At 59.8% G+C, this 11781-nt stretch overlaps 1 protein-coding gene across 2 annotated transcripts; it reads right to left on the bottom strand.

Moving 5' to 3' along the window:
* Nucleotides 1–1129: 1129 nt before the first annotated feature.
* PPP1R32 (protein phosphatase 1 regulatory subunit 32) lies at nucleotides 1130–8383 on the bottom strand. Of its 2 annotated transcripts, XM_030332488.1 has the most exons (14): nucleotides 8329–8383; nucleotides 7680–7822; nucleotides 6968–7166; nucleotides 6609–6762; nucleotides 5781–5909; nucleotides 5071–5134; nucleotides 4505–4617; nucleotides 4079–4138; nucleotides 3856–3942; nucleotides 3190–3303; nucleotides 3014–3108; nucleotides 1940–2104; nucleotides 1401–1482; nucleotides 1130–1227 (listed from the first exon to the last, which is right to left on the bottom strand). In XM_030332488.1, exons 2-13 carry the CDS (start codon nucleotides 7786–7788, stop codon nucleotides 1413–1415), a joined length of 1359 nt encoding a protein of 452 aa, XP_030188348.1. In that variant the 5' UTR covers nucleotides 7789–7822; nucleotides 8329–8383; the 3' UTR covers nucleotides 1130–1227; nucleotides 1401–1412. The 2 variants fall into 2 exon arrangements, with proteins under 2 accessions (XP_030188348.1, XP_032450936.1); XM_032595045.1 differs by lacking the exon at nucleotides 5781–5909.
* Nucleotides 8384–11781: the final 3398 nt, after the last annotated feature.

Genomic DNA, 11781 nt, shown 5'->3' with positions numbered 1-11781 from the left:
TGTCCCCAGTCCCCTCCTCCAGTGCTGGAGCCAGCTGGAGCCACCCACATCCCACATGGAGCCCCAGCCAGGCCGAGTGAGGACAGCCCCCCGGGGCCTGCCACTCAAGACTGCTGGTACACCCAGGCCTGGGGGGGCCAGCAGTGAGGCTCCACAGATACCCACTGAGGGGTGGGGGAGGGGGCAGCTGCTAGACCACTGAGTCTGCCCCCCTGCACACAGGCCAGCCTGAAAGGTGCAGGGGACAGCCAAGCCTGGGGCTGCTGCTGCCTCTCTACCCTGGGGACCTCAAGCCACTCGTGCACTCTTTCTGGGGCCAGAGTCCCCTTTGTATAAGGAGGAGATGGCGCTGGCGGGGCCACAGCATACAGTTGTATAGTTGTGCACTGTGCAAATGCACCTGGCGGAGGGGACAGGCACTGAGAGGCAGCCCAGGTTCTGCCTTGCCGGCCCCGGTGTTAGGCTACAGCTTCTGGAGGAAGGAAGGCGTTTACTTCCCAAGAGAAGTTCCCTCTTGAGGAGTGGTGGGCGGAGTGGGGGGGGGGGGGGGCCCTCATTTTAATTCTCACAAAAGGGCTGCCCTGAGGCACCAGGTTTTTCAACCAGCCTCCACTCCTTCCTGTGTCAGTGTCCAGGTGTCCATCCAGTTGCAGACCTCTCTCCATCCGTCTCTGGGGAGAGATCTCTATGACTGCCTTCCCCTCGGTCCTCCCTTCTCTTTTAAACCATCCAGTGTGGGACTCAGAAGGACCCTGGAAGTCCTGCTCAGATTCCCCTGCCCCACTATGGTCCCACTGCCCCATTTTATAAACATATTCTTCCTAGACCCGTCTCTTTCCCCCCTCTGCCTCCCCCTACTCTGTCCCACCTGCTCCCTCCTGGGGCTTCCTCCCCCCCCCCACACACACACACTGACTGAGCCCTCAGCACAGGCTGTAGGAGACCCCTTGACCGAAGAGGAAACTGTGTCCGGGTCCATAGCATCACAGTGAGTCCAACACGACCTCCCTGACTCCAGAGTTGGCCCTGCAACCCGCCCCCCCCCCACCCCGGCCACCCAACTGCAGCACTCTGGCCGCGCCCTCCCCAATCCTTCCCCAGCTCCCCTGGCAGGGACGAGACGTGCTGGCCCGCTTCAAGCCTCTTTATTTCATTAGGAAAGTAGCCAGGGGAGTCCCAGCAGGGGAAGGGATGGGAATCCGCTCCTGTCCAGCTGGGTTGGCAAACCTGTGGGGAGCGGAGATGCCCCCTGAGCGGCTGCAGGGTGGCTCTGGGCACTCCTCCACCCTGAGAGGTCCCCAGTCTCCCACCCCCCCCCCACTCTGGGACAGGGTCTCCATCAGGGCTTGCTTGTCCCAGGGCTGGGGAAGTGGGGCCGGCCCCGCAGGGGAGCCCCTTACCCAGACTCAGGCTCAGCTGGATGTGGCAAAGTGGCCGCTGGGAGGCACAGCTCGGTAGAAGGGGTCCTCCGCGATCAGGGTTCTGCAGGGGAGGGGGGAGCGGTGCCGGGTGGGACCTTCTGCTCTGCCTGCCCCTCCCCTGGGGCAGCCTTCAGCCCGGTTGGCCAAGCCACAAACGCTCTTTGCCCGCCAACTCTGGGCCACTGTCTTACAAATGTAATTTGGGGGAAACTGAACTGAGCCGAAAGGAGTCAGAGTGAGGCTGAACCACAGTCCATTCGGCTTTGTCCCCACCCCCCACGCAGCCAGGCAGGGAGCAGATGCTGGGGATGGGAACAAGGAGGGTGGAGGGCAGCCCCCACAGAGGGAGGGGTCGCTGGGGAGAGGGGGGTAGCAGGAAAAGCAGTGAACAAACCTGAGAGAGGAAAGGGGCCTCTCAGACAGACAGACGGATGGAGGGAGGGCGGGAAGGAGGGCAGAAGCTGGGGAAAGGCCTGGATTCAGCAAAGGGCAAAGCGGGGGGAGAGAGGGCCAGCTACCTTCCCACGTGGGGGTGCAGGCGCCGTAGGTTCTCGGTGGGGGTGGGGGTGGCCTCCATGCGGGTGACCGGCTGGCTGAGGGCGTAGCCTCCAGGCTTCTGGGGCTGGATGCCACCTCGGGTCCAGCCTTCTCGGTCCAGACCCTTAGGGATGTTCTCAAAGTACCTGCAGCACAGGGAGGGGGTTCTTGGCTATAAGTCGGCCTCTGCCCACCTCTGCGGCCTCTCTGCGCTTCCGGGACGGGAATCTTGAATCCAGCAGGGCAGACTGCCTCCGATCCCTCCAGCTTCTTTACCTTTGCCCACGCTGTGCCCTCTGCCGGGCACTCCCTGAGCCCCTGCCCGCATGGGGGACGCTGGCTCTGCCGTGAGCTGGATGGCCCTCCTTTGTGCACAAAGGAGGAGCCCTTCCCAACGGCTCTAGGGCCACTTCCTCCTGGAAGCCCTCCCTGATGCTCGGCACAGAGCTTACTTTCTGGGGAGCACAGAGCCCGCCTGCCACGGACCGGATGTAGGATCTTAGCAGATGGGATATTGTCCCACCCGGGCCCCCTTGAGCCCCCTTGTTCTCCCCCCGCCCACCAGCCTGGGCATCGATGGCCTGCACTGCATCACGGAGAAGTGCAGAGGAAGGCGTCCCAGAGGCTGCTACAGCTCGCTTTGCCTGAGCAAGGAGGTACCGGGGATTCTTAGTATGGTCCCTGGGGACAGCCCTTAACTAACGACCGATGGGTGTGGAGGTATCAGCCCCCTAGCTCTCTCCCCGCTTGGCTGGGATGATCCCGGGTTGTGTGTTTGCACCGTTTTCTGGAGTCTTCCCGCGGGATATCTGGCTGATACCACACTCGCTCGGGGCTGCCTTCCTCTCCCCATACCACTTTCCCACTCCCCCACACTCCCCAGTAAGAGGCTTGCACTCAAATCCTTGGCTCCGGGGCTGCTTCTGGGGGAACCCACATTGATTCAGTGTTGGTCTACCTCACAGACTTGTGAGCTCGTGACTTGTCCCAGTGTCTGTCTACAAACCGCACGTCGGGGTCACGGCCGTCGATTTGCACAGGGAAGGGGGGCTTACCCTTGGTTGTAGGTGGTCAGGTACTGATTATCCATGTCTGGGTCATAGGGGCTCCGGATGTAGCTGGGGTGGTTAAGGCTGAACCCTGTGGGCTCCTGCACAAGAGGTATAGAGGGGACGTGTCAGGCCGGGACGGGGTGGAGATTCGGGAGTGGGGCTGGGCACCCCGGCCTCACCTTGTTTCCCACAGTCTCCCTGCCAAGCAGGGCAACGTTGGTCTGTTGCACCCGCTGGGGGGGCTGGAATTGCCCGTGGCTCACGCTGCTAGGCCGTGGGCTGGGTGGGGGCACCTGCAGAGGACAGAGCCACAAGAAAGGTGGCTGGGTGGCCAGGGCGAGGCAGCAAGGATAGAGGGAGCGTAGGCAGATGTGGCCCTGGGGCCTCGCCCTTCCCCCTCCAGACAAACCAAATTCCTGGTTTGAAAGACACCCCTCGGGATGCCTGGGTGGCTCAGTCGGTTGAACGTCCGACTCTTGGTTTCGGCTCACGAGCCATGAGTTCAAGCCTTGTGTCGGGCTCTGCACTGGTGGTGCAGAGCCTGCTTGGGATTCTCTCTCTCTCTGTCTCTGCTTCTCCCCTGCTCATGCTCTCCCTCTCTCCCCCTCTCTGTTCCTCTCTCTCTCTCTCTTTCAAAATAAGCAAAAACAAAAACAAAGACACGCCTCACTTTCCGGCTTCCTAGGCCTTTACTCCTCCACCAGGACGTCCAAAACATCCCGATTCTTCCCATTCTTTAGTGCCCAAATGCCACTGCGCCCAAGAGGCCTCCCTGTCTCCTCCCGTAGAGTGCTCCTGCTCTGAGGGAGCCCCCCCCCCCCCCCCCCCTGCAGAAGGCCACTCACTCTGGGGTTCAGCAACCTCTCATTCACTCGGCTGTAGCCTGTTTCCCGCTCGGAGCCTCTGGCCAGCACAGGCAGGAACTCATCCCCCTGTGGCAGGAATGCAGCCCTTGGCACCACAGCGTGCCTGCTCCCCCCACACCCTTCCAGGTAGTGTCCTAAGGGCCCCACAGAAGGACCCCAGGCTGTGGGTCAGACAGCCCTCACCCCCACCAGCTCAGCTTACACGAATGTGGGTCATGGGGAGAAAGTCGGACCTGGTGACACTCCGGCCAGGGTGGAGGACCTGGAAAGAGGCCCCCAGAGGAACGTAAGCAGCGACCCCTTGTCCTGCGTGCAGGGGAGGGCTCACAAGTGGGTATCATTGGGGCAACTGAGGAAAGGGAAGAGGTTGGGGAGAACAATGCTGGACGGGAATCAGCAGGCCAGGGCTCTGGTCTGAACTCTTGTCCGAACATTGGCTCTCTGCCCCTTCTCCTCTTTGGACCTCAGTCTCCTCATCCATAACATGGGGCCGTGGGGGGGCTGGACCAAAGCGGTGGTTTTTACCCACACTCGTTCATCTTGTGTTTGAACAAAGGGTTCCGCAGCTCACACTTTTAAAGAAGCTAGAAGTCACCCTGAGGTCCTAGTGGGCACCAGCCTGACTTACCGGGTCCCCAGGGACGGTCTGGGAGGGTGGCTGGAAGCCAATGGGGTTCTTGGTGGACTCTTCGGTGAAGCCAGTCTCCTCCTTGGAGCCAATTGATATCTTCTGCAAGAGATCTGCAAAAGACATCCCCCCTGTGCTGCCCCCAGCCCCACCCCAGCCACCTGGCCCTGCCCACATGGCCTCCAGAGGCTCAGTGTCCCAGCCAGCGGGCACAGAGCTGGCTCCAAGGGTCTGGAGGCCCAAGCTACAGGATCGTGGGCATCTGGAAGACTTCGGAGTCCAAGATAGACAGCGAGAGGGGAGAGGAGAAGAGGAGAAGGAAGGGCAGGGATGATGGGCCAGGAGGCGGCTATGGTCAGGTTCAACAGCCCTCCTAAGCGAGTGAGGTGTCCTTGGGGGATTGGCACTAAGGCACGTCTCCCCCAAGCTGCCTGTGTGTCCTTTTTTCTCCCTCTGGTGCCTTCATTGTCCTGTGCCAGCTCATCCGGGTCCCCTGGCGTCTCCCCTAGGGCTCAGGTGTAGGGTAATATAGTGGGAGAGAGGCGTGAGCTCAGACGTGTGCCTACCTGGCTGGTTTGAAGTCTCCTTGAGATACTTGGAATTGTACTCAGAAGTCAAGAAGCGCGGGCCCTGGAACACAGAAGGTGAGCCGGGGTGGGGGGGGGGACGTAAGAGAGAACAGGGCCCACGAGGCGGCTGGTGGCAGTGGTGGCTCTTCAGTTATCTGTGCTCTGAGTAGACCTGTGTGGCCTGTTCTGAGCGGGGAGGGCCAGCACAGAGCTCCTGACCCAAACCTGTCTCTGACGGGGCATCTGAGCCCCATAAATTCCACCATGAGAACACGGTTCCCCTGTGGCAGCGCCAGCTGTCACATCCCACACCGGACTCCCAGGAATGAACAGGGGGCCCAGAGCCCTGGGACCCAGACTAGGAGGGGGCTCAAAGCAAGGAGAGAGGCTGAGGGAAGAAAACTGGGTGCTTACTTCACAATTCACCGCCCAAGGCTGAACAGGTCTGCATGGGAGAGGGGAGGGAAGGGGCCCCTGGGGTTAAATCCCAAGACACGAGTAAGGAAGCCTGGGAGGACCGCTCTGATGCTGTCTTGGAAATAACAAATGACCTTGGCTCTCCCCACTGTTTCTAGATATGCTTAGTCCACCTTTATTTAGCTGGCTTTCAGGGTGAGTCAGAGCAGGTACATGTCTCCGGGAGGGGAAGGGGGTGGGTCTGGCCCCTCTGCCCAGGGCACAGCCCTTACTGGGGGCTGCCCACTCACATGCCGGGAGTTCTCCCACTCCAGCGAGCCCTTGCCCTGCTGCTGGTGGAGCAGGGGCATGTCCCTGGGTTCCAGCCCTATGGTGGCCTGCGGCCCATAGTCCTGGGTGTCGAAATGGACCTTCCTGACCTGGGAGGGAGAAGCAGCCAGTCACTCTCCAGGTGAGGCGATGGCAGTCACCTCTCGACTCTGATTCTGCCCTTGACCCCTATGGAGTATCTGTAGCCCGAGGGGCCCCTTTATAATGAAGTTGGGTCACGTCCCTCCTTTGCTCAGAGCCCTGCAATCTTCCCACTGCACTGGGAGTAGAATCCCATGGCCTGACAGCCACCCGCGAGGACCTCGGCTCCTCACTTGGCTGCAGCCATCTGCCTCCCTGCTGTTCTTTGTCACATCACACACTCGCACCGCAGGGCCTTTGCACGTGCTGTCTGCGCTGCCTGGAACTCTCTCTCACAGCGCTGCATTTAGAGGCACACTAACCTCCCTCGACTCTTTGACTCACGTCCCCATAGCAAGCTCTTTTCCGACCCTCCTGCTTTGCCATTGCAACCCCTTCACTTCTGCTGCACCCCCTGCCTTTTTTTCCCCCAGCACTTGCGCCTTCATATATAGAAGAGACGTTCAGAACACACTGGTCGAATGAATGAAGGTGGTAAAGGTGATTCGACTCCCAGCCCCCATGTGGCTCCCCTGTGCCCAGTCATCTCAGCCTTGACCAACGCTTGGTGGTGCAGTTCGCCCTGCCGGAGGGATCCTCACCCTTTCTTCCCTTCGGCTCTTCCTCTACCCCAGCCTTGGGCTCCCCCTCTCCCCCCCAGCACTGACCTCTTTAGTGGGGGTCGCCGCGCTGGGCTTCTCCCGAGAATAGCCAGAGCTGGTCTGGTGCATGTTCCAGGGCAGCGGGTATGTGCCATCAGGCACCTCCAGGGGGCGGTAACTCTGACTGGTCACTGACTGGAAATTGGGGCGGACTTGTTCCCTGAGGGTGGGGCAGGAGCGGGAGCGATTACCACCAGGGCCACGTGGAGGCTGCTGTGCTTATCTCTAGAAGCTTCCCACTCCCCTCAAACCTCCCGCAGGAGTCCGCCTGCCTTTGGGCCCCAGGCTGGGCACTGCGCCCCGAGTGCCCCAGGGTCCCAGACCTAGGCCGGGCAAGGGTCAGGGCCTCCGCGCACGGAGCTTACAGTGGGTCTGATGAGCTTCGATGGCCCTGAGAGCTAAGGCTCAGCGGAGCAGGGGGTGAGAAGGGATTGTACGGACCGTGCCCCATGGCCGGGTTGTCCAGGGCATCGAGATTGGCCTGGTATGAGACCACAGGACAGTAATTTGATTTGTAGCCTGTGCCTTCGTGACTGCCCATGCGGGGCCTGAACTCCTCCTGACCTGTCAGAGGGGGAGCGAGAAGACAGGACCAAGGGTCAGCGGAGTGGAAAAGCAGTGAGCAGGGCCTCCCAGCAACCCCCCCCTCCACACACACACACACACACACACACACACACAGGGGCCCAGGCCCCTTGGGATGGAGAAGGCATAGAGCCAGGGGCTGGAACAAGTGTGACAGGAGCCATAAAAGCTTGGCCCTTCGAGACCGTGGCAGCAGGAAATAGAAACGACGAGGTGGGGACAAGGTCAGTGTGGCAGAATCACAGGATGGAATGGGGGGGGGAGAGGGGGACGGGGGCAGCAAGGCAAAGCCAGCCCAACAGGTGTGGACACAGTCCTTGGGAGGCTCACGGTCCTTGGGAAGTTTCCTTGGGGAACCTCAGCGTGCTGGGGTCGCTCCGAGTGGTGACAGGCCGGACAGGCTGCTCCTCTCCCAGTGGGAGGGCCTCCTCCTATCCTGCCTCGGGTCCGGGAAGGGGGGGTGGTGGGGGTCCTGCCCAAAGGGGTCCTCACCATAGGCTGTGCAGTAGGTGGTGGCGTAGAATTTCAGGGGATCCGTGCAGCCTCCTGAACTCATCTTTACGTAAGGGGACACAACCCCCAAGGGGAGTTTCCCCATCATGATGCTGTGGGGCAGGGCCCCGAGGGGGGGGCACCTAGGAAGGACACACAAGGAGCCCCATCAGGTCAGCAGCCCAAAGGCCCCGAGCCTGGCTCAGGCCCCGGGCTGCGGAGACCATGGAGGTGAAGCTCGAACCCCACCCAGCCAGTGCCTTCCCCTTCGGCCTGTCCCTCTCCACCGACACCCTCACCCCAAAGAAAAGAGTCCTCGTTGTCAACCCTTCACTCATATGCACTCGTTTCGCCTTCCCCACACCTTGTTGTCATCTCCCCAGGGTATAGCCGGGAAACCGAGCTTCCAGAAGATGAAGAATTCGCTCATAATAGGTGGCCGACTGCCAGCTCCTGATCTCAATCCCCTCATGGTCTCCTCTGTGGACTGAATGGACAGACACCCTCCCACCTGGGGATTCCTGGCCACCCGGGCTCCAGAGCTCACTCCCAGCCCCGGGCTCCTTGTCTCTCCCCCAGCTCCCGGGCCTTGCTGGAGGAAGTTGGCTCAGCCCTCCTGGGGCCCAACCGCAGCTGGCCCCACCCTCACCTGCCCTCTGCTGTGGCTCTGAGGTCTGGCGAGAGAGGCTTCGGGAGGCAGGAGCTGCTCCAGAGAAGCCCAGGCCCTCTGGGAGGTGGCCAGGCCAGGAGAAACAGTGTGTTGCCTAGCAACCGGTGCCTAGCAACAGCGTCCCCACGCCTCGGAAGCCCTTCTAGGGCCCCGGGCCCACTGAGAGGCTGACCTGGCCAGGATGGGGGGTGGGGGGCGCTGCCCAGGCAAGGTCCTGCCTCCTTTGGTCCCCACCCCCACCACCAGCTTCCCTGGGCAGAGCTGGGCAGAGTTGCTGTCTGAGTGACAAGAAATTAAAGATAATCTCAAACAACCACTCACGCTTATTGGGTATGCACTCCTCGGCAGATGCTTTACATCCTTTATCTCCAGTGCTCTGAGTGGCTCTTCAAGGTAGCTATTATTATCCCTCTTTTCACGTGGGGAATACGAGGCCGAGACAGCAGTCCCTGGACTGGCCAAGAATTGAGACTCGAACGTGGGCGGGTCCAGATCCCACCCGTAAGCCTCTCGGTGAATTACTTGAGCCAGATCGGTGCCAAGCTCTTTTACACACGTCACCTCAGATAATCCCCCCCAAACCACCCTGTGAACTGGGCATCACGATCACAGGGCCAATAGGCCACAGCCCCTGAGAGTGGAGCTCAAACCGGACGTGTCACCTTTAGTGAGATGCCCATCCTCTTAATATATTCAGCTCCCAGAAGACAGTTGATGCTCAATTTTTCAAAGCTGCTATTCTCAGCCTATTTTTAAATGTTTATTTTTTGAGAGACACAGAGAGAGAGAGAGAGAGAGAATGAGCGGAGGAGAGGGAGGGAGACACAGAATCCGAAGCAGGCTCCAGGCTCTGAGCCATCAGCACAGAGCCCAACGCGGGGCTCGAAATCACAAACTGTGAGATCATGACCTGAGCTGAAGTTGGACGCTTAACCGACTGAGCCACCCAGGCGCCCCTCAGCCTGTTTTGCAGATGGGAAAGGTGAGGCCCAGGGACATTGTCCAGGCCTCAGAGTTGGTGAAGGATTAAGACGGGCGTCAGCCAACCCTGCTCCCTCTGGGCCGGCCCATCTGCCCCACAGGTGCTTTCAGGTTTGCAAATGTTTAACAACTTGATTTCTGGGGGTGTGCTGGGGGTGGGGAGCCCTGATGTGTAGCATTTGCCCATTTCTGCTTTCCAACTGCCAGGGCAATGTCACTAAGCAGGGAAATGGGAAGTCATACTCAATCCCCTACACAGCCCCCACTATTCAGGCCTTGCACATCCAGAGCCAGTAGACCGAAGCAGCCTCCAGACCACGAATGGCAGACAAATGTAGGAACGTAATAAGGAGGTGATGACGTCAAATATGTATTGCTTCGTTTTTAATGTAATTGATTCGATTGTAAGTTTCTATCATTGGATTTTTTTTTTTAATTTTTTTTTCAACGTTTTTATTATTTTTTTGGGACAGAGAGAGACAGAGCATGAACGGGGGAGGGGCAGAGAGAGAGGGAGACACAGAATCGAAACAGGCTCCAGGCTCCGAGCCATCCGCCCAGAGCCCGACGCGGGGCTCGAACTCACGGACCGCGAGATCGTGACCTGAGCTGAAGTCGGACGCTTAACCGACTGCGCCACCCAGGCGCCCCTCTATCATTGGATTTTTAACAGTGGCCGAGTTCGGCAATCAGCTCACAAATTTCCTGGAGGTTTTGCCTTCTGCTCTCTCACGAGCTGGGGTGCGTTGGCTCTAGAACACCCCGACAGCTAGGGGAAAGCGAGGCGTGAATGAAGACAATGCCGAGGGAAAGGGGGCCGCCCCACCCGGGAGGTGCCCTGGCTGCCCTCAGCCTCAAGTGACCGGACCTGCCTGCTTGTGACCACACCTGACCCCCACAGAGAGGCCCTGGACCCAGAGGTGCCCCGGGGCCAAGGGGAGACCCACCAGAGGAACAACTCTGTTCAGGGATCAGAAGCTGCGAGGCCAGCACAGCCCTGCTCTCCCAGTCTGATGACGGAGGCTCGGGTGAGCTCCACCCATGAACCACAGAGGAGAGTAAGACCGCCATGCGTCGTCAGGACGGAGGGATGCAGTGGCCCTCCCCAAAGTGTGCATAGAAAAGTGGTTACAAGGAAGAGCTCGGACCCTGAAGCCTGATGGCATAAGCCCTTGGCTCTACCACATAATAACTAAGATTCCGTGCGTGTTACTTGTGCCTCAGTTTCCCCTTCTGGAAAATGGTACCTGCCTATGGGGTTGTGGTACATTGTGAAGCACTTGAGATACTCGAGGCGCAGTGTCTAGCAGGCCGTAGGTGGAGGGGAGGGAGGGCTCGCCACCCGGATGGCCCCGCGAGGGCGAGGGTGGGTAGCACTGGCATGTTCGGAGCCGCGATGGGTCCCTGGTGGCCGGAGCACTGTGTGGGGAGGAAGCGCTCGGCCGGGAGAGGCTGTGCCAGGTTTTCCTTTTAGCAGCTGGCGGGGGCAGAGGAGGTGGCGAGAGGTTTGAAATAGTCGGGAGCGCGCTGCGAGGGAAACTCTAGAGCTGCCGGAGACAGCCCGGGCTGGAGCCCACAGAGGATGCGGAGGAATTCAGGGAGGTGTCTGCTCCCAGACTCAACTCCCCTTAGGTCTGGGCGCCCGCGACCTGTTTTTTTGTTTTTGTTTTTGTTTCTTTGCTGTGTGGCGACACCCAGCGGCCTCCAGAGGGAACTGCAAGATGTGCAGCAGGTGCCGCCCTCATAGGGCTGGGGGGGCTCCTGGAGCGCCCTGAGGAGGGTGCAGGGCCCCCATCGCCCTGGCCACAACACCACCCTGCCTCCCCTGCCCTCCAGAACAGACGGGGCCGACCTGGCAAGGAGCGCTCGGGGAGGGCAAGGGCCGGAGGCTAGAAGGAGCAGGAACCTCCGGGCAGTTTACCAGGTGCTGCTGCCCAGTGGTAACCGAATTGCTGTGCGACTTTCGGACCTCTCAGCGGGCGTCCTCCGTATTTCTTTTCTTTTCTTTTCTTTTTTAAGTTTATTTATTTATTTTGAGAGACAGAGAGAGAGCATGCGCAGGGGAGGGGCAGAGAGAGAAAGAGAGAGAGAGAGCGTCCCAAGGAGGCTCCCCTCTTTCAGCGCAGAGCCCCACGCAGGGCTCGATCCCACCAACCACGAGATCACGACCACAGCCGAAATCGAGTGTTCACCGCTTAAGAAACTGAGGCACTCAGGCACCCCGCGCCTTCATCTTCCTATCTGTAAGAGGAAGCAACGGACTAAAGGATCCTTCCAGATTTAAAGTGGGAAAAATCCAGGGCCCGCCTCAGCCCATCTTCCCAATGCTGTTCCCACTTATCGAGCATTTTCTGTGCAGGTGCAGAGCTGGGTTGTCTCTTCACTCTTCAGTCCGGCCCCAGAAGACAGGAACTGTTATTATTATCCCCACTGTATAGGCAGGAAGGGGTA

This window comes from Lynx canadensis, chromosome D1, assembly GCF_007474595.2.
Source record: "Lynx canadensis isolate LIC74 chromosome D1, mLynCan4.pri.v2, whole genome shotgun sequence".
NCBI classification, from domain to species: domain Eukaryota; kingdom Metazoa; phylum Chordata; class Mammalia; order Carnivora; family Felidae; genus Lynx; species Lynx canadensis.
This window is presented reverse-complemented; position numbering and strand designations above follow the sequence as displayed.